This window comes from Passer domesticus, chromosome 10, assembly GCF_036417665.1.
Source record: "Passer domesticus isolate bPasDom1 chromosome 10, bPasDom1.hap1, whole genome shotgun sequence".
NCBI lineage: Eukaryota > Metazoa > Chordata > Aves > Passeriformes > Passeridae > Passer > Passer domesticus.
This window is the reverse complement of record NC_087483.1, coordinates 4,701,238-4,720,793: the sequence shown is the minus strand read 5'-3', so window position 1 is coordinate 4,720,793 and position 19,556 is coordinate 4,701,238. Positions and strand designations below refer to the sequence as shown.

Genomic DNA, 19,556 nt, shown 5'->3' with positions numbered 1-19,556 from the left:
GTTCAAATGCTCCCAGAGCTCTGGCAGCCTTGGGAATGTGCCCATTCCCTGGAGAGCCTGGGCAGTGCCCAGCACCCTCTGGGGGAAGAACCTTTTCCTAAAACCCAGCCTGATCCCCTCTCCTGATGTTCTGAGCTTCACCCAGCTTCATGTTCAGTGGCACAGCAAAAGTGCCTGGGTATATCCACAGGGTTAATTCTGTATTTCCAGTTTTTGTCCAATCAAGTATCCTACAATTAACTGGCATTCCACATTCCTTAGGGATATTAAATCCTGTGACCTGGAATTATTTTGTCATTTGCCTGGACATAGAGCACTCCACGAGTGATGGTGACAACTTGACCTAAGCTCTCCTGGAGACAAACCTTTCAGCAAGCCTTGTGATCATCTCAAAGCCTAAGATTCCCACTCCCGTGCCATCCTGGGATTTGATTGCACCCTACCTCAAGCACACAAATATCAGTACAGGAAACACTTAAAGAAAACACATCTTGAATAAGCACCAACACCACCCTCGGGGTAAGCAACGACCAACCTTTGAGAGTGGCTTCTTCTGCAGGCAGTTGATGCCTCCAATATAGACCATGTTGGGCATGACGGGGCGCGGGTACTCAAAAACAAAGTCGTATCTCATCAGCAAAACTGATGCTTGGCTGAACAGCTCCTGTATCGTTACATCCCTCTGCAGGAACTCGGAGGCCAAGCCCTCGTATTTCAAATAAAACAGGTGGCAAAGCAGAGGCTCTGAGAGCCCGATCAGGAAGTTTTTCACACGCTCAGGGAACGTCATGCGGTCGGAAAGAGATGATAAAGTCTTGGGCACATAGGATACAGGGCTGGGAGACTGCGCGCCTTTGTAGTCTAAGGTACAAGGAAGGCCTCGCATGAAGTACACAGAGGGCAGGGAGAGATACTCAGCCAGAATTGGCCCACAGGGCAGCACAGGGTCCATCATGATGGCATCGAATTTGCTGTCCTGGAGGTACTTCATGAGTTCTTTGTCAGATAAGAGGTGCCGACAAGCAGAAGTGAACATATTGGTCAGCTCCGTGATGTTGCTGAGTAAAAACGAGAGCTTTAGGGTCTCAAAGCTATCTTCCCCCAGCTTCTGGTAGTATTGGTCCACAAACTCCTGGGTGTAAGGCACTGAATATGTTTTGATGGTGAAGGACTGGGGGCTTTTCAAGAGCAAGGCAGCATCAGGAACCACGGCCACGATTTCGTGCCCCTTCTCCCAGAGTTTCTCCAGGACCATTCGCATGCTCAGCCAGTGACTTCCATCCTGAGGCACCACCAAGAGCTTCCCACCATCTGCCAGACTCCAGAAAGCAAGGAAAAGCACAAGCCCAGTATGTACCTGGTGCCTCCACATAATTCTCATGGGGCAGGAAAAGAAACCAGCTGCTCCTCCTTACGTTGTTCAGCAGCATATGAAGAAAAATCTCCTTGTACCTCATTTATATTGTGGCGGACTTCAATGTTTTATCTCTACAAAATGATTACTGATACAAGTTATTGGAGTTCAAAGACCATATTGCTGATAAAAGCCTTGATTAAAGTGCTATCAAGGCACCCATGCTTTGCTATTCATTTAGGTTATCTCAGATTATTCAGAATAATCAGTAGAAAAAGCAGTTGTTCATGGAGGAGTTTTGCTGGACAGGGTTGTTTCAAGTGACTCACTGTGCACTCAACTGTCCCAGGCCAGATTCAAGTCAGTAATCAAATTTATGGCCATTCCACAGAGCTTATATCACAAGAATTGTGTTGCACTTTTGACAAGCAAGGCCTAACTCCCCAATCTTTTCTGAGAAAGATGGCTGGAGTTCAGAGAATGTCCTCTATGGCAAGCAGGAGCTGACACATGGAGCAGTGGAGTCACCAAAGTTTGGGTAACACATTAACCAACTACCTTTCACCTTTTTAGCAAAGCAGTGGTGGAGCAGAAAGCACAGTTTGTGCTCAAGAGGCGCCATCAGAGTTCATAGGTGAATGGCTCAAGGCTAAACATCTTTTTGAAAAGCAATGATGCAGCAGAATATGAGGCTCTTGCTCAAGAGGGGCCACGGGAGCTCGGGGTGAGAGGCTACGGGGCAAATGGGTTTGAAAGTTCTTAATAACAATCCCTTTCCCAGATTTCAGAAGACTTGGCATTAAGGCATATTGCACATGGGCAGGGAAAAGGTGGATGCCAAAAGTTTGCAAGTTTACAAAAGCAATACAAGATATGGGAATGGTACCTGGACAAGAGGTGACTGGAGAAGACAGATTCTTTTAGACCCCCAACCAAGCACTCCTGAACAGAGTGAACTCTGAGCAGTCTCTCCAGGCCTGGAAGGGTTCTCTTGGAGCAAGTAGGAATGATGGGAAATCTGATCTATGAAATAGCTACCTTTGCCAAAGGTACCTGAGTGTGATAAATATGCTCCAAGGTTAATCCTAAGTGTTATTCCAATATTAAGACTAAGTGTGTCCTAAAATGTTTATTTGGAGAGGAGGTCCTCCATGTGGCCTATTAAAGAAAAGGGGTTCATAAAAGCCAGCAAGAAGAACTGTAATGTTTATGGAAAATGCACTAAATAGGAAGGAATTTCAGACATCAGTGTGGATGTTTAGATTGGATATTAGGAAAAATTTCTTCATGGCAAGGGCTGTCCAGGGCAGTGGTGAAATCACCATCCCTGGAAACATTCAAAAAACGTGTGGATGGGGCACTTGGGGCCACGGTTTAGTGGTAGACCTGGCAGTGCTGGATTAATGGTTGGACTCTGATTTTAGACGGCTTTTCCAACTGTAACAGTTCCATGATTTGATGCATTCTGCATTTGGTGAAGCAGAACATGGCTCTAGCTGGCAGTAGGGTAGCATTGAAAGACCAAAAACTACAGGAGGTGGAGGGAAGGGATTCTCACCTGCCAGGGCTGCATTTCCACATTTCTCTGGTACAAAGATCTCAAATAATGAGGTGATGCAGCATTCAACAAGCCTTAAGGTGGCAGTACATACTCAGGTAGTGAACTCAGAGTTGCAGAAACACTCTTACCCTGCATAAAGGCCCCTTAAATCCTCATATTTGGTACATAATCAGTCCCACCTAGTTAAGTTCTGCTAACATTTCAGCCAAACTTGTATCATACGTGAGACACTAAAAAAAACCCCTATAAAACAACACTGAAGAGGTAAGAAAACCCCCTCAAGCCAAACCCTTGAGGCCAAGCTCAGAAAAGTTTGAAAAAAAAAAGTTAAAAAAAGTTCAGCAAAAGTTCATAGAAGTTGTGACACTGGATTTTGAGCAGCACATGAACACCCTCCACGTGTTTACAAGTGCAGAGACTGAAGTCCACAAGTCCAGCCCATTCCAAAGGTGAGATAGCAGGAGAAAGTCATGCAAAAGTACAGAACTGAGTGCCAAGGTTGTAAGCTGGAAACAGTACAGCAAATATCTGAGCTAAGGGAATCCATTATTATCTCTCCTGTAAGCCTACAAATCCTGGCAGGCAGCCTGTACCTCTTATTAACCCCCTAAATCCCTTTTAAATTCAGAGTGTTTGTCTACAAAAAAGAAAATCTGCGCCTCTTGAGAGGCTGATTTGGGGTTTTTTGGGCCATGGTGTGAAAAAATACTCCCCTTTTTTTGCTCTAAGCTTGCTAGGTCTCAGTGTTAGTTATAGGACAAACATTGGGAGAAACTATCAGTTCCCCTTGTGCCTTTAGTTATGATTTTCCAGATTTTACAGACCTCTGCCATAATTTCTTTCATAGGTTTAGTTGTGAACTTTATTCCCTCTCTGCTTTCCTAGCCTGAGTGCCAAGTTTGAATAGTCTTAAAAATCCCTCCATTTTTACTGTGTGAGATTGGGCTTTTTCTGAAATATCAGACTTATTTCAGCATTTTGTAAAGCAAATATCTGAAAAAAACTATAGAAATGGTTATTATTAAAAATAGAATCCATGAGGATACTCTGCAAACCACAAAATCTATTTGAAAACACATTAAAAAAACAGCTGACATTAATTAATTTTAGAAGAATAAAGTAACTTATACTTTGTTCTTTCGATGCTGGATATATATGTAACTAAGGAGTATTACTTGCCTGGAATATACAAGATGGGAAAATGGGCCTATAAAAGCCTCATTAAGGTCAGCAAAGGCAGATGCAAAGTTGTGCCTCTGGAATGGGATAATTCCAGGCCACAGGACAGGTGCACTACAGCTTGAATGCAGGAGATGACAAAAAGTTAAAGGTAAGTTTACAGTGACAGGACAAGAGGCAACAATCACTGCAACATGGAAAATTCAATTTTCATACAGGGATCAATTGGATATAATAAGGTGTGTTCACTAGAGGAGATAGAATTGGACAAGAGAGAGAAAGGAACAACCTGACCTGGATATATTATGAAAAGAGGTTCTCAGAGAGCCACTAATGTCCTTCCAGATGACAAAGTTTCCTAAATTTATGACAACCCAAATCAACGGGAATCCTTCTTTAAGGAAAAAGAGGGAAAAAAAAGACAAAAATTTTGGAGGAAATCGGCCCAAGGATAAATGGAGTGCTCCTCAAATTAAAGTGTGTCTTGCACGACACCAACAGCCTACTCCAAAACAAAAGCTGCCTTGGAGCAGGGAGCACATCATTAATGCAGAGTCTCCCAGAGCTAAATCCTTATACAACACTTTCTCCACCGTTCTACTCTGATAATCCTTCACAGATCCCAGAACCAGCACTTTCCTGCAAAGCACGAGCAGTTTGAAATCCTCCTTTCTAATGAAAGCTGAGTTTCAGCGTCCCAGACATTTCTAAAGCCTGCAAGAACAAGAAGAGAAAACACAGGGTGACCCACCTGACTTAGCTTCTTGTAAGCACAATTTACTCCACTAATCAAAACCATGTTGGGCATCAAGGGTTTTGGGAAGTGCAGGACAAAGTCCAGCTTCATGAGCCAAATGGAAGCCTGGCGCAGGAGATCCGGCACGGTCACCTCCCGCTTGAGGAACTCTGAAGCCAGTTCTGCATAAGGTTGGAAGACAACATCGCAGAGGAAGAAATTTGGGATGTCATAAAGCATGTTCTTCACCCGCTGGAGAAAGGTCATGCGGTCTGTAAGGTCTGTAAATACTCTGGGAACATAGGAGGGGGGATTGGGGCACTGGGTGGCTTGATATTCCAAACCACATGGAATTTGCTGCAGGAAATACACGGAAGGTAGGGAAAGATACTCAGCCAGTATTGCCCCACAGGGGAGGACAGGATCTGTGAGGATGGCATCAAACTTGCTCTCCTCAAGGTACCTGATGAGCTCCTTGTTGTGAATTAAGTGTGTGCAGGTGGCCAGGAACAGAGCAGAGGTCTTCTTTGCCTGTTGGTACTGTCTAATAACTCTTTCCAGAAAAGGTCCTCCTTTAAATAAATCCATTACTGATCCTTTGAAAACTTTATCCATCTCTTCCCGAGTGAAAGGCACTGGGTACATTTTCATCACAAAGTTCTCTGATGCTTTGATCTGCAGGGAGACTTCAGGTGCCACCACGACCACCTCGTGTCCCTTCTGCTGGAGCATGTCCAGCAATTCCCGCATACTGAGCCAGTGGCTCCCATCCACCGGCACCACCAGGAGCCTCCCAGCAGCAGCCAGACCCAGCAGGGAGAGGAGCAGAAGCACAGCTGGTGGAGAAGCACTGAGCCCCATGGCCATTCCGGCAGGGATCAGCTGAGGGCCGCCAGGGAAGGAAACCCGCGTCAGCGCAGGAGCTCCGGCGCTTGCTGCGCGCTTCTAATCAATCTGTGCTGCAGCCCAACTTTGTATCCTTGCTTTATCTGCTGTGTGGTCAATGTGTAATCACCGGTGTGATAAAAGGCTGCATAACCAGCAGCAAAGTTCAGGCAGCTAATAAATGTGAGGGATGCACCAGATAAACCTTGTGTTTCCACTAAAAAATTCTCGGCTGCTCTGTCATCTTTGAGCACTACCTGCCAAGCCAGCACAGCCCCTTCAGACTCCTTGAATTTGCTGCTAGACTGCAAACAGCCACCACCAAGGCATTATTTTCCTTGATCTGCCTGCAAACAGGAGGGCTGCTTCCCAATCTTAGAGCCCCCAGCCTGACACCTTCCTCCAGATTAGAGCTTGGGAAATACCAAGGTGAAGAAGCACAAAAATATGCTGGCAAAAAAGACATAGTGAGGCAACAAGGACAGAAGCCTGAGCTGCATTTCTCAGTAAACACCAGAGGCAACTACAGCAATTTGCTAATTAGGGATTGCACCTGACTGCAAGATTTTGACAGCTCCACAGACTCCTTCGTCACTCACTAAAGAGTCTACCAAGTCACACAAAGTCACAAAAAAGTGGCTCTGAATCCATGAAATGAAAACAGCACATGCAGAGCACACTTTAGAGGTGAGAAGGTACAGGACTGCAGCCAACAAAAGGAAAGGGAGAGGAAAAATTCATGAGAATTCATCCAACCACCCGGCTGACTGCCACCTGCAACACAAGATTCAAGGCTCCTGAACACAGAAATCCATCACCACACAAATTGAAAACAGAGTGTGACCCACCTGAGGCAGCTCCTTGTGAGCACAGTTTGCTCCTCCAATTGGAATGATGTTAGGCATCAAGGGTCTTGGATACTCTAACACAAATTCCAGCCTCAGGAGCCAAACAGAGCCCTTCCGTAAGAGATCCTGCACAGTCACCTCCCTCTGCAGGAACTCTGAAGCCAGTTTTGAGAATGGGTCAAAGGCAAAATTACAGAGGAAAAGGTTTTGGGTGTCAAAGAGCAGGTTCTTCACTCGCTGGAGAAACGTCATACGGTCTGTCAGATCTGGAAATGCCCTGGGCACATAGGAAGGAGGATTGGGACACTGAGTGGCTTCAAAATCTAACCCACATGGGATTCCTCGTAAGAAATACACAGAAGGAAGTGAAAGATGCTCAGCCAGGATCACCCCACAAGGTATTACAGGGTCTGTAAGGAGGGCATCGAACTTGCTCTCCTCAAGGTACCTCATGAGCTCTTTATTTTGCAGGAGACTTCTACAGCTGGAGAACCCAAAATCAGTGAATTTTTTCACAGCTTCAAACACTTTAAAATATCTTTCCAGAAAAGATCCTTCTTCAAATGTGATATGGAAAAATTCCTTGATTGCATTGTCCATCTCATCCTGGGAGTAGGGGACCGGGTACATTTTCATCACAAAGTTCTCTGATGGTTTGATGTGCAGGGAGACTTCAGGTGCCACCACGACCACCTCGTGTCCCTTCTGCTGGAGCATGCCCAAACCCTCCCGCATGCTCAGCCAGGGGCTCCCATCCACCCATGTCACCAGGAGCTTCCCAGCAGCAGCCAGACCCAGCAGGGAGAGGAGCAGAAGCACAGCTGGTGGAGAAGCACTGAGCCCCATGGCCATTCCGGCAGGGATCAGCTGAGGGCCGCCAGGGAAGGAAACCCGCGTCAGCGCAGGAGCTCCGGCGCTTGCTCCACACTTCTAATCAATCTGTGCTGCAGCCCAACTTTGTATCCTTGCTTTATCTGCTGTGTGGTAAATGTGTAATCACCGGTGTGATAACAGGCAGCATAACCAGCAGCGGAGTTCAGGCAGCTAATAAATGTGAGGGATGCACCAGATAAACCTTGTGTTTCCACTAAAAAAATCTCGGCTGCTCTGTCATCTTTGAGCACTACCTGCCAAGCCAGCACAGCCCCTTCAGACTCCTTGAATTTGCTACTAGGCTGCAAACAGCCACCACCAAGGCATTATTTTCCTTGATCTGCCTGCAAACAGGAGGGCTTCTTCCCAATCTGAGAGCCCCCAGCCTGACACCTTCCTCCAGATTAGAGCTTTGGAAATACCAAGGTGAAGAAGCACAAAAATTCACTGGCCAAAAAGACATAGTGAGGCAACAAGGACAGAAGCCTGAGCTGCATTTCTCAGTAAACACCAGAGGCAACTACAGCAATTTGCTAATTAGGGATTGCACCTGACTGCAAGATTTTGACAGCTCCACAGACTCCTTCATCACTCACTAAGAGTCTACCAAGTTACACAAAGTCACACAAAGCGGCTCTGAATCCATGAAATGAAAACAGCACATGAAGAGCACACTTTAGAGGTGGGAAGGTACAGGACTGCTGCCTAGCAAAGGAAAGGGAGAGAAAAATTCACGAGCATTCATCCAACCACCCGGCCAACTGACATCTGCAACACAAGATTCAAGGCTCCTGAATACAGAAATCCATCACCGCACAAATTAAAAACAGAGTGTGACCCACCTGAGGCAGCTCCTTGTGAGCACAGTTTGCTCCTCCAATTGGAATGATATTGGGCATCAAGGGTCTTGGATAATCAAGCACAAATTCCAACCTCAGGAGCCAAACAGAGCCCTTCCGAAAGAGATCCTGCACAGTCACCTCCCTCTGCAGGAACTCTGAAGCCAGCTTCGAGTAGGGTTCAAAGGCAAAATTACAGAGGAAAAGGTTTTGGGTGTCAAAGAGCAGATTCTTCACCCGCTGGAGAAAGGTCATGTTGTCTGTCAGTTGTGAAAATGTCCTGGGCACATAGGAAGGAGGATTGGGACACTGAGTGGCTTCAAAATCTAATCCACATGGGATTCCTCGTAAGAAATACACAGAAGGAAGGGAAAGATGCTCAGCCAGGATCACCCCACAAGGTATTACAGGGTCTGTAAGGACAGCATCAAACTTGCTCTCCTCAAGGTACCTCATGAGCTCTTTATTTTGCAGGAGACTTCTACAGCTGGAGAACCCAAAATCAGTGATTTTTTTCACAGCTTCAAACACTTTAAAATATCTTTCCAGAAAAGATCCTTCTTCAAATGTGATATGGAAAAATGCCTTGATTGCATTGTCCATCTCTTCCTGAGTGAAGGGGACCGGGTACATTTTCATCACAAAGTTCTCTGATGGTTTGATGTGCAGGGAGACTTCAGGTGCCACCACGACCACCTCGTGTCCCTTCTGCTGGAGCATGTCCAAACCCTCCTGCATGCTCAGCCAGGGGCTCCCATCCACCGATGTCACCAGGAGCTTCCCAGCAGCAGCCAGACCCAGCAGGGAGAGGAGCAGAAGCACAGCTGGTGGAGAAGCACTGAGCCCCATGGCCATTCCGGCAGGGATCAGCTGAGGGCCTCCAGGGAAGGAAACCCGCGTCAGCGCAGGAGCTCCGGCGCTTGCTGCGCGCTTCTAATCAATCTGTGCTGCAGCCCAACTTTGTATCCTTGCTTTATCTGCTGTGTGGTCAATGTGTAATCACTGGTGTGATAACAGGCTGCATAACCAGCAGCAAAGTTCAGGTACCTGATATATATGGGGGTTGCACCAGATAAGCCTTGTGTTTTATAACAAAACCTTTGGCAATTTTGTCACCTTTGAGCACCACCTGCAAAGCCACTGTAGCACCTTGAGACCTCTGAAATTGGCTGCTACACCTCACACAGCCATCATCACCAAGCCAAATATTTCCTAGATCTGCCTGCAAACAGAGAGGCTCCTTCCCAACCTGAGAGCCCCCAGCCCAACACCTTCCTCCAGATTAGAGCTTGAGAAATACCCAGGTGAAGAAGCACAAGAAATTCACCGGCAAAGAACGATATAGTGGGGCAACAAGGACAGAAGCCTGAGGTGCATTTCTCAGTAAACACCAGACCCAACTACCACAATTTGCTAATTAGGGACTGCACCTGACTGCAAGTCTTTCACAGCCCCACAGATGTCACTCACTAAGAGAGTAGCAATTTACACAAAAGTACCAAAATTACAGATTGTAGGGACACTTAAAACTGAACAAGACAGAGAAAGGTACATCCTGACCTCACTGGACATGCTTTGACAGGAGGTTCTCAGGGAGACCTCAAATGTCCTTCATGGAGACAATGTTTTATGAGCCTATGACAATTCAGAGCATTGAAAATCCTTCATTAAAGGAATGAAAGGAGAAAATAGTAGAGGAAATCAGCCATATTGGACCAGAGGTTAAATGAACACGTGTGTTCATGTTTTAAAATATGTCTTGCGTCACATCAACATCCTTGATGGAAGAAGCTCTGAGGAACCCACTCCAATTCAAAGCTGCCTTGGAGCAGAGGCACAGGACCAATGGGCATTCAACGAGAGCTAATTCCTTATACAACACTTTCTCCACCGTTCTACTCTGATAATCCTTCACAGATCCCAGAACCAGCACTTTCCTGCAAAGCACGAACAGTTTGAAATCCTCCTTTCTAATGAAAGCTGAGTTTCAGCGTCCCAGACATTTCTAAAGCCTGCAAGAACAAGAAGAGAAAACACAGGGTGACCCACCTGACTTAGCTTCTTGTAAGCACAATTTACTCCACTAATCAAAACCATGTTAGGCATCAAGGGTTTTGGGAAGTGCAGGACAAAGTCCAGCTTCATGAGCCAAATGGAAGCCTGGCGCAGGAGATCCGGCACGGTCACCTCCCGCTTGAGGAACTCTGAAGCCAGTTCTGCATAAGGTTGGAAGACAACATCGCAGAGGAAGAAATTTGGGATGTCATAGAGCATGTTCTTCACCCGCTGGAGAAAGGTCATGCGGTCTGTAAGGTCTGTAAATACTCTGGGAACATAGGAGGGGGGATTGGGGCACTGGGTGGCTTGATATTCCAAACCACATGGAATTTGCTGCAGGAAATACACGGAAGGTAGGGAAAGATACTCAGCCAGTATTGCCCCACAGGGGAGGATAGGGTCTGTGAGGATGGCATCAAACTTGCTCTCCTCAAGGTACCTGATGAGCTCCTTGTTGTGAATTAAGTGTGTGCAGGTGGCCAGGAACAGAGCAGAGGTCTTCTTTGCCTGTTGGTACTGTCTAATAACTCTTTCCAGAAAAGGTCCTCCTTTAAATAAATCCATTACTGATCCTTTGAAAACTTTATCCAGCTCTTCCTGAGTGAAGGGGACCGAGTACATTTTCATCTCAAAGGTCTTGGATGGTTTGATGTGCAGGGAGACTTCAGGTGCCACCACGACCACCTCGTGTCCCTTCTGCTGGAGCATGTCCAGCAATTCCCGCATACTGAGCCAGTGGCTCCCGTCCACCGGCACCACCAGGAGCTTCCCAGCAGCAGCCAGACCCAGCAGGGAGAGGAGCAGAAGCACAGCTGGTGGAGAAGCACTGAGCCCCATGGCCATTCCGGCAGGGATCAGCTGAGGGCCTCCAGGGAAGGAAACCCGCGTCAGCGCAGGAGCTCTGGCGCTTGCTCCGCGCTTCTAATCAATCTGTGCTGCAGCCCAACTTTGTATCCTTGCTTTATCTGCTGTGTGGTCAATGTGTAATCACTGGTGTGATAACAGGCTGCATAACCAGCAGCAAAGTTCAGGCAGCTAATAAATGTGAGGGATGCACCAGATAAGCCTCATGTTTTATAACAAAACCTTTGGCACATTTGTCATCTTTGAGCACCATCTGCAAAGCCACTGTAGCACCTTGAGACCTCTGAAATTGGCTCTTACATCTCACACAGCCTTCATCACCAAGCCAAAGTTTTCCTCGATCTGCCTGCAAACAGAGAGGCTCCTTCCCAACCTGAGAGCCCCCAGCCTGACACCTTCCCCCAGATTAGAGCTTGGGAAATACCCAGGTGAAGAAGCACAAGAAATTCACCGGCAAAGAACGATATAGTGGGGCAACAAGGACGGAAGCCTGAGGTGCATTTCTCAGTAAACACCAGACCCAACTACAACAATTTGCTTATTTGGGACTGCACCTGACTGCAAGTCTTTCATAGCTCCCAGACGTGTTTGTCACTCACGAAGAGACTATCAATTTACACAAAGTCACACAAAGCAGCTCTGAATCCATGAAATGAAAACAGCACATGCAGAGCACACTTTAGAGGTGAGAAGGTACAGGACTGCAGCCAACAAAAGGAAAGGGAGAGGAAAAATTCATGAGAATTCATCCGAACACACGGCATGGGAACAGAACTGCCACCTGCAACACAAGATTCAAGGCTCCTGAACACAGAAATCCATCACCACGCAAATTGAAAACAGAGTGTGACCCACCTGAGGCAGCTCCTTGTGAGCACAGTTTACTCCTCCAATTGGAATGATGTTAGGCATCAAGGGTCTTGGGTAGTCGAGCACAAATTCCAGCCTCAGGAGCCAAACAGAGCCCTTCCGTAAGAGATCCTGCACAGTCACCTCCCTCTGCAGGAACTCTGAAGCCAGTTTTGAGAATGGGTCAAAGGCAAAATTGCAGAGGAAAAGGTTTTGGGTGTCAAAGAGCAGGTTCTTCACTCGCTGGAGAAACGTCATACGGTCTGTCAGTTCTGAAAATGCTCTGGGCACATAGGAAGGAGGATTGGGACACTGAGTGGCTTCAAAATCTAACCCACATGGGATTCCTCGTAAGAAATACACAGAAGGAAGCGAAAGATGCTCAGCCAGGATCACCCCACAAGGTATTACAGGGTCTGTAAGGATGGCATCGAACTTGCTCTCCTCAAGGTACCTCATGAGCTCTTTGTTTTGCAGGAGATGTTCACAACTGCTGACTGCCAAATTACCGAGCCTTTTCATATGTTGGTACACTTTAAGAAATCTTTCCAGAAAATATCCTTCTTCTAGTGAAGTGTGTAAAAACACTTGGAAATCTTTCTCCATCTCTTCCTGGGTGATGGGGCCAGAGTACATTTTCATCACAAAGTTCTTTGATGGTTTGATGTGCATGGAGACTTCAGGTGCCACTACGACCACCTCATGTCCCTTCTGCTGGAGCATGTCCACCACTTCCCGCATGCTCAGCCAGTGGCTCCCATCCACCGGCACCACCAGGAGCCTCCCAGCAGCAGCCAGACCCAGCAGGGAGAGGAGCAGAAGCACAGCTGGTGGAGAAGCACTGAGCCCCATGGCCATTCCTGCAGGGATCAGCTGAGGGCCTCCAGGGAAGGAAATCCCCAAGAGCACTGGAGCCCTTGTGCCTACTCTGTGTGTTCAAGCAATCTGTGGCACAGCCCAACTGTGGATCCTTATTTAATGTGCTGGGCGGTGAACGTGTAATCCCTGATATGATAAATTGTTGCAGAACAAGCATGGGATTCCTGCCAAGTCCACAGAATCACCAGATAACTCCCATCTCTCTCTATCAGAGGAACAATAAAGAGTGCCCCAGGAAGGAGGCAGGTGTGGCTCTGGGACTGCACTTTGGTTCCTTCCCTCTGGCTGGACCTTCTGCATGTTCAGGAGACGTGTCATGTGCAGGAGATATGTCCCATGCACATCACCAATCAGACCTGCAGAGGCTTCTCCTTTCCCACAATCAAGGTCTGTCCCTGTAGGAGTGTTCCCCTCTGCCTCTCTCTTGGAAAACTCATGTCTAGGAGACTCAGACCCCATGGCAGCTTCTGAACAGCTCTTTAACATGGTTTCGAGACTGATAAGAGAGAGAAGATGGAAGGATGATGCCAGGTTTCTGCAGGAAATGTGGTGCACATCAAGCATCATTTCCAGTGCCTCAGACCTGCCTCAAGGAATGCAAGGGTTGGCTTTGTGGAAGTTTGAGCAGAGATTTATGAGCACTTTTGAGGGGGTCTTTTCACAGAACAATTCAGGACCTAGTTCTGGCATTGTTTTAATCACAGACCGAGCACCCATGGTGTCCAGTAGTGGTGGAGTTGTGTGAATGCTCACATGGCCATTCCCAGTGTGTACAGGGATGTCTGTCACATGTTACAGCCTCCCCCCGACTTGGGGATGGGTGGAATAGCCACATATTGGACTTCATTATCCCAGCCCACATCACACAAATCCTAAGGAATATGAATGAAGAGAAAGCCAGGGCACCAAAAGCACTCACCCAACTTCTCAGGCTCACCCCTGGAGCAGCAGAGGAGGCTCTCCAGCAGGCACTGTGCCCAGAGCTCTTGTCAGCATGCAAGGGAACCCAAGCACATGGCATATTTGAGTGGTTGGTATCATGGGCAAGACTGCTACTAATCCCTCAGTGTCAGTCAAAGCTTTGATGGATGTGTCAAATCAGACCTGCTCCAGGCATCAGAGCTGGGCTTTGGAGATAGAAAAGTGCTTTTAAGTTTCTCTGGGAGATCCCATTGGAAATGCTCATTGTACAAATCCAAAACTTTGTTATACTATCCACAAATTCCCAGAACCACTTTGGCTGGCAGAATCAACATCCCATCACAAATCCTTAGTACAGGTTCACTAGAAGACCCTGGTGTTTACCTACAACTGAGCACAAATTAAAAGCCAGAAGAAACAGCTGCCAACACAGGATGTGGAAAGTCAGCAAGAAAGTGAGAGAAAAACAGCTCCTTTCATGAGGATTCACCTCACTCATTAGAAATCTGAGTGAAATGGGAACTTGATTTCTATCACAACACAGAATTCCACCCTCCTGAACACAGAAATCAATCAAGGCATGGATTAAAAGCAGACCCACCTGAGGCAGCTCCTTGTGAGCACAGTTTAATCCTCCAATTGGAATGATATTGGGCATCAAAGGCCTTGGATACTCTAACACAAATTCCAGCCTCAGGAGCCAAACAGAGCCCTTCCGTAAGAGATCCAGCACAGTCACCTCCCTCTGCAGGAACTCTGAAGCCAGTTTTGAGTAGGGTTCAATGGCAAAATTACAGAGGAAAACATTTGGGATGCCAAAGAGCAGATTCTTCACACGCTGGAGAAAAGTCATGTGGTCTGTAAGGTCTGTAAACACCCTGGGCACATAGGAAGGAGGACTGGGACAGAGACTGGCATCTAAGTCTAACCCACATGGGATTCCTCGTAAGAAATACACAGAAGGAAGCGAAAGATGCTCAGCCAGGATCACCCCACAAGTTGCTACAGGGTCTGTGAGGACGGCATCAAACTTGCTCTCCTCAAGGTACCTGATGAGCTCTTTGTTTTGCAGCAGCTGCTCACAGCTGGTGACCCAACAGTCAGTGAGGGTTTTCATACTTTTGTGCACTTTAAATAATCTCTTCAAAAGCCAACCTTCTTCAAATGAACCATGAAAAAAGGCCTGGAATGCTTTATCCAAGTCTTCCTGAGTGAAGGGGACTGGGTACATTTTCATCACAAAGTTCTTTGATGGTTTGATGTGCATGGAGACTTCAGGTGCCACCACAACCACCTCATGTCCCTTCTGCTGGAGCATGTCCACCACTTCCCGCATGCTCAGCCAGTGGCTCCCATCTGCCGGCACCACCAGGAGCTTCCCAGCAGCAGCCAGACCCAGCAGGGAGAGGAGCAGAAGCACAACTGGTGGAGAAGCACTGAGCCCCATGGCCATTCCTGCAGGGATCAGCTGAGGGCCTCCAGGGAAGGAAATCCCCAAGAGCACTGGAGCCCTTGTGCCTACTCTGTGTGTTCAAGCAATCTGTGGCACAGCCCAACTGTGGATCCTTATTTAATGTGCTGGGCGGTGAATGTGTAATCCATGGTGCAATAAAAGGTTGCAGAACAAGCATGGGATTCCTGCCAAGTCCACAGAATCACCAGATAACTCCCATCTCTCTCTATCAGAGGAACAATAAAGAGTGCCCCAGGAAGGAGGCAGGTGTGGCTCTGGGACTGCACTTTGGTTCCTTCCCTCTGGCTGGACCTTCTGCATGTTCAGGAGACGTGTCACATGTAGGAGATGTGTCCCATGCACATCACTATTCAGACCTGCAGAGGCTTCTCCTTTCCCACAATCAAGGCCTGTCCCCTCTCTCTTGGAAAACTCATGTCTAGGAGACCCAGACCCCATGGCAGGTGTGGAACAGCTCTTTAAGATGATTTGCAGCCTGAGACGACAGGAGAGGTGGAAGGATGATGCCAGGTTTCTGAGCAGAGATTTACAAACTCTCTTTGTGGGCGACTTCCCACAGAACACTTCAGAGCCTAATTCTGGCCTTGGTTTTGTCCCTGACAAAGCACCCATGGTGTCCAGCCATGGTGGAATTGTGTGAATGCTCCCGTGGCCAATCCCATTGTCCATAAACTGTCACCGCTATCTCTGTACTTCAAGCTGGTGGAATTGCCAGACACTGGGCTTTGTGATCACGCCCTGCACCACACAACTCCAATGGAATATGAATGAAGAGAAAGCCAAGGCACCAAAAGTACTCACCCAACTCTCCAGGCTCTCCCACAGAGAAGAACAGCAAGCTGTCCAGGAGGAACACTCACAGGACTCTTGCAGCATCCCAAGGAACCCAAGCATATGGCACATTGGAGCAGTTGGTATCATGCACAAGGCTACAACCAAACCCTCACTGCCAGTCAGGCTGTAATGGATGTATTAAATCAGACCTGCTCCAGGCATCAGGGCTGGAATTTGGAGCCAGGAAAGAGTTTCTAACAGGCTCTGGGACATCCCATTGGAGCTGGTCATTAAAGGAACCCTACACTTTGTCCTACTGTCCACAAATTCTGACAATCCCTTTGCTGGTGGCATCAACAGACCATCACGAACCTTCACCAGAAGACCCTGGTGATTAACAATTGAGAAACAATTAAAAGCCAGAAGGAACAGCTGTCTACAAAGGATGTAGAAAGTCAGACGTGAGAGAAAAACAGTTCCTTTACTGAGGACTCACCTCATTCACCCAAAAAAGAAACTCGATTCCTATCACAACACAGAATTCCACCCTCCTGAACACAGAAACAAATAATGGCATGAATTAAAACAGTGTGACCCACCTGAGGCAGCTCCTTGTGAGCACAGTTTACTCCTCCAATTGGAATGATATTGGGCATCAAGGGTCTTGGGTAGTCGAGCACAAAATCCAACCTCAGGAGCCAAACAGAGCCCTTCCGTAAGAGATCCAGCACAGTCACCTCCCTCTGCAGGAACTCTGAAGCCAGTTTTGAGTAGGGTTCAATGGCAAAATTACAGAGGAAAACATTTGGGATGCCAAAGAGCAGATTCTTCACCCGCTGGAAAAAGGTCATGCGGTCTGTAAGGCCTGTAAACACCCTGGGCACATAGGAAGGAGGATTGGGACACTGAGTGGCATCAAAATCTAACCCACATGGGATTCCTCGTAAGAAATACACAGAAGGAAGCGAAAGATGCTCAGCCAGGATCACCCCACAGGGCACGAAAGGGTCAGTAAGTACGGCATCGAACTTGTTCTCCTCAAGGTACCTGATGAGCTCTTTGTTTTGCAAGAGCTGTTCACAGCTGGAGACCCAAAAGTTACCGAGTGCTTTCATACCTTCGAGTACATGAAAAAATCTTTCCAGAGAAGATCCTTCTTCAAATGAAACCTGAAAAAATGCCTTGAAATCTTTATCCATCTCTTCCTTTGTGTAGGAGACCGAGTACATTTTCATCACAAAGTTCTCTGATGGTTTGATGTGCATGGAGACTTCAGGTGCCACCACAACCACCTCGTGTCCCTTCTGCTGGAGCATGTCCAGCATCTCCCGCATACTGAGCCAGTGGCTCCCGTCCACTGGTACCACCAGGAGCCTCCCAGCAGCAGCCAGACCCAGCAGGGAGAGGAGCAGAAGCACAACTGGTGGAGAAGCACTGAGCCCCATGGCCATTCCTGCAGGGATCAGCTGAGGGACTCCAGGGAAGGAAATCCCCAAGAGCACCGGATCTCCGCAACCTGCTCTGTGCTTTCAAGCGATCTGTGGCACAGCCCAACTGTGGATCCTTATTTAATGTGCTGGGCGGTGAACGTGTAATCCCTGATATGATAAATTGTTGCAGAACAAGCATGGGATTCCTGCCAAGTCCACAGAATCACCAGATAACTCCCATCTCTCTCTATCAGAGGAACAATAAAGAGTGCCCCAGGAAGGAGGCAGGTGTGGCTCTGGGACTGCACTTTGGTTCCTTCCCTCTGGCTGGACCTTCTGCATGTTCAGGAGACGTGTCACATGTAGGAGATGTGTCCCATGCACATCACCATTCACACCTGCAGAGGCTTCTCCTTTCCCACAATCAAGGCCTGTCCCCTCTCTCTTGGAAAACTCATGTCTAGGAGACCCAGACCCCATGGCAGCTGTGGAATAGCTCTTTAAGATGATTTGCAGCCTGAGACAACAGGAGAGATGGAAGGATGATGCCAGGTTTCTGAGAAGAGATTTACAAGCTCTTGTATTAGTTTCACACAGTCTGACTTTTATTTGGGCCAGAGGAAGCCACAGAGGCTACTTCTGAGAGAGAAGCTCATTAAAACTTCCACTCCATCCAGAAGAGCCAATCCCTGAAGGCTCTGACAAATGACACATTGGCCAATTTAAGTAGTAACGCCTCTGAGAAGACATAATTAAGAATGAGAAAATGCATGAAAGTCCTCTTTCCTCCTCTCCTATGGGGAGTGGTGAGAGGACCGCTGTGCTCCTTCCCAGCCTGGCCCGGGCCGTGCCATGGGGTGGGGTCATCCCAGTGCTGTGAGTGGCCACACAGCTGATGCCATGCGCTCAGGTCAGGCGCTGGGAGTGCTCATGCAGCCAGGGCTATGCCTGCACGATCCGCAGTGAACTGTGCTTTCTTTGCCACTTTCAGCTAGCCGTGCTGTGGGCAGAAGAGAAAGGAGTGGCGGCAGCAGCTTTTCCTTTTTGGTACCTGTGAAAGACAGTCTGAAGTTCCCTTCATTTGCCTCATGACCGTCACAAGGACAGAGACTCGGACCCTGAGGACCCTTATTGGAATTCTGGCCTGCCGGTGGTGGATGCATGCCAAGATCCTGAGGCCCCTGAGCAGAACTGTGGCCTGCCAAATGATTGTTTGCAGCTGTGCCTACAGTGACTGTTTCTAGCAGGGCCTGTCAGGGGTAACATGCCCTATATGCTTACACCTGCTTCATGACAACAGCCCAGGAATTTTCCCACCTCTTGGCCAAATAAACTTGCTGGGGCAATTTTGGTCGTCCCTCCACAGAAAGTCCTTCATCTGCTCCACTACCACGGTGACGGATGAAGATTGAAGTACCCTCCCAAGGACTGAGACTGAGACCCCTATAATTCTGGTACAGGGGGTGCTGGCCTGACTGAAGGGGATGCCTACTAAGTGTTGCCTGCAGATGTGTTCACTGGACCTAGACTGGTTTCTCATAGAAACCAGTCCTGAAACAATGGGTCCCGCTCACTGCTGATATTGACTTATCCTGCTGAGAACATGGACTGTCTGTACCTGTTTTCAATACCTTTTCCCCCTCAGTGATTTCAATAGGTTTATTATTTATTGTATCTCTCCCCCTCGGTGATTTCAAGAACTGTTTCCCCCACCTCAGCAAAGGACTATAATAGATCCCTGAGTTAACCAGGATTTTGATATCTCTCCAACGTGACGATTCTCCCCATGTCTGCACCATCAAAGATTTCCTCTCTACATTTGGTAGGTATACTCCCTCTCTCTCTCTCTCTCTCTTTTATCTCCTTTCTAAATCCCTCTATCGCATTTCCTGTGGGCACTCAATAAAAGGTGCATTTGTTTTGACTGACACTGCAATCCCCTCTCCGTGTTGTTTTTGCACTCTGAGATCAGTTAATGAACCAGCACGATTCCCCCGCTTGTCCGAGTGGATTGTGACAGCGCCCTGCATGA

At 47.7% G+C, this 19,556-nt stretch overlaps 3 protein-coding genes across 17 annotated transcripts in view; 1 reads left to right on the top strand and 2 right to left on the bottom strand.

The window, feature by feature from the left end:
• The window catches only part of USP40 (ubiquitin specific peptidase 40), a 135,362-nt gene that overhangs the window by 48,562 nt on the left and 67,244 nt on the right, over positions 1 to 19,556 (top strand). The window lies entirely within an intron of this gene.
• Positions 1 to 19,556, bottom strand: part of LOC135308471 (UDP-glucuronosyltransferase 1A1-like) — a 68,752-nt gene that overhangs the window by 8,970 nt on the left and 40,226 nt on the right. The window contains exons 1-2 of one of the 15 annotated variants that reach the window (XM_064433440.1): positions 4,937 to 5,785; positions 536 to 629 (exon numbers count right to left, since the gene is read on the bottom strand). The exons of 5 other annotated variants lie outside the window; for them this stretch is intronic. In XM_064433440.1, coding sequence (XP_064289510.1) covers positions 536 to 629; positions 4,937 to 5,697 — 855 coding nt within the window. In that variant the 5' untranslated portion in view covers positions 5,698 to 5,785. Of the gene's footprint in view, positions 1 to 535; positions 2,721 to 4,845; positions 5,786 to 6,563; positions 7,490 to 8,278; positions 9,178 to 12,052; positions 13,005 to 14,447; positions 15,397 to 16,693; positions 17,645 to 19,556 lie in introns of those variants that run through there. 9 more of the 15 variants (XM_064433439.1, XM_064433443.1, XM_064433430.1 and 6 more) reach the window with 9 other exon arrangements.
• On the bottom strand, positions 10,172 to 11,191 carry LOC135308473 (UDP-glucuronosyltransferase 1A1-like). The gene has a single exon (XM_064433444.1). The coding sequence runs from the start codon at positions 11,174 to 11,176 to the stop codon at positions 10,187 to 10,189; it is 990 nt and encodes a 329-aa protein (XP_064289514.1). The 5' UTR covers positions 11,177 to 11,191; the 3' UTR covers positions 10,172 to 10,186.

What these genes read in the sequence shown, in the direction of transcription:
- LOC135308473 (XM_064433444.1), bottom strand. Translation starts at nt 11,176, where the DNA reads ATGGCCATGGGGCTCAGTGCTTCTCCACCAGCTGTGCTTCTGCTCCTC.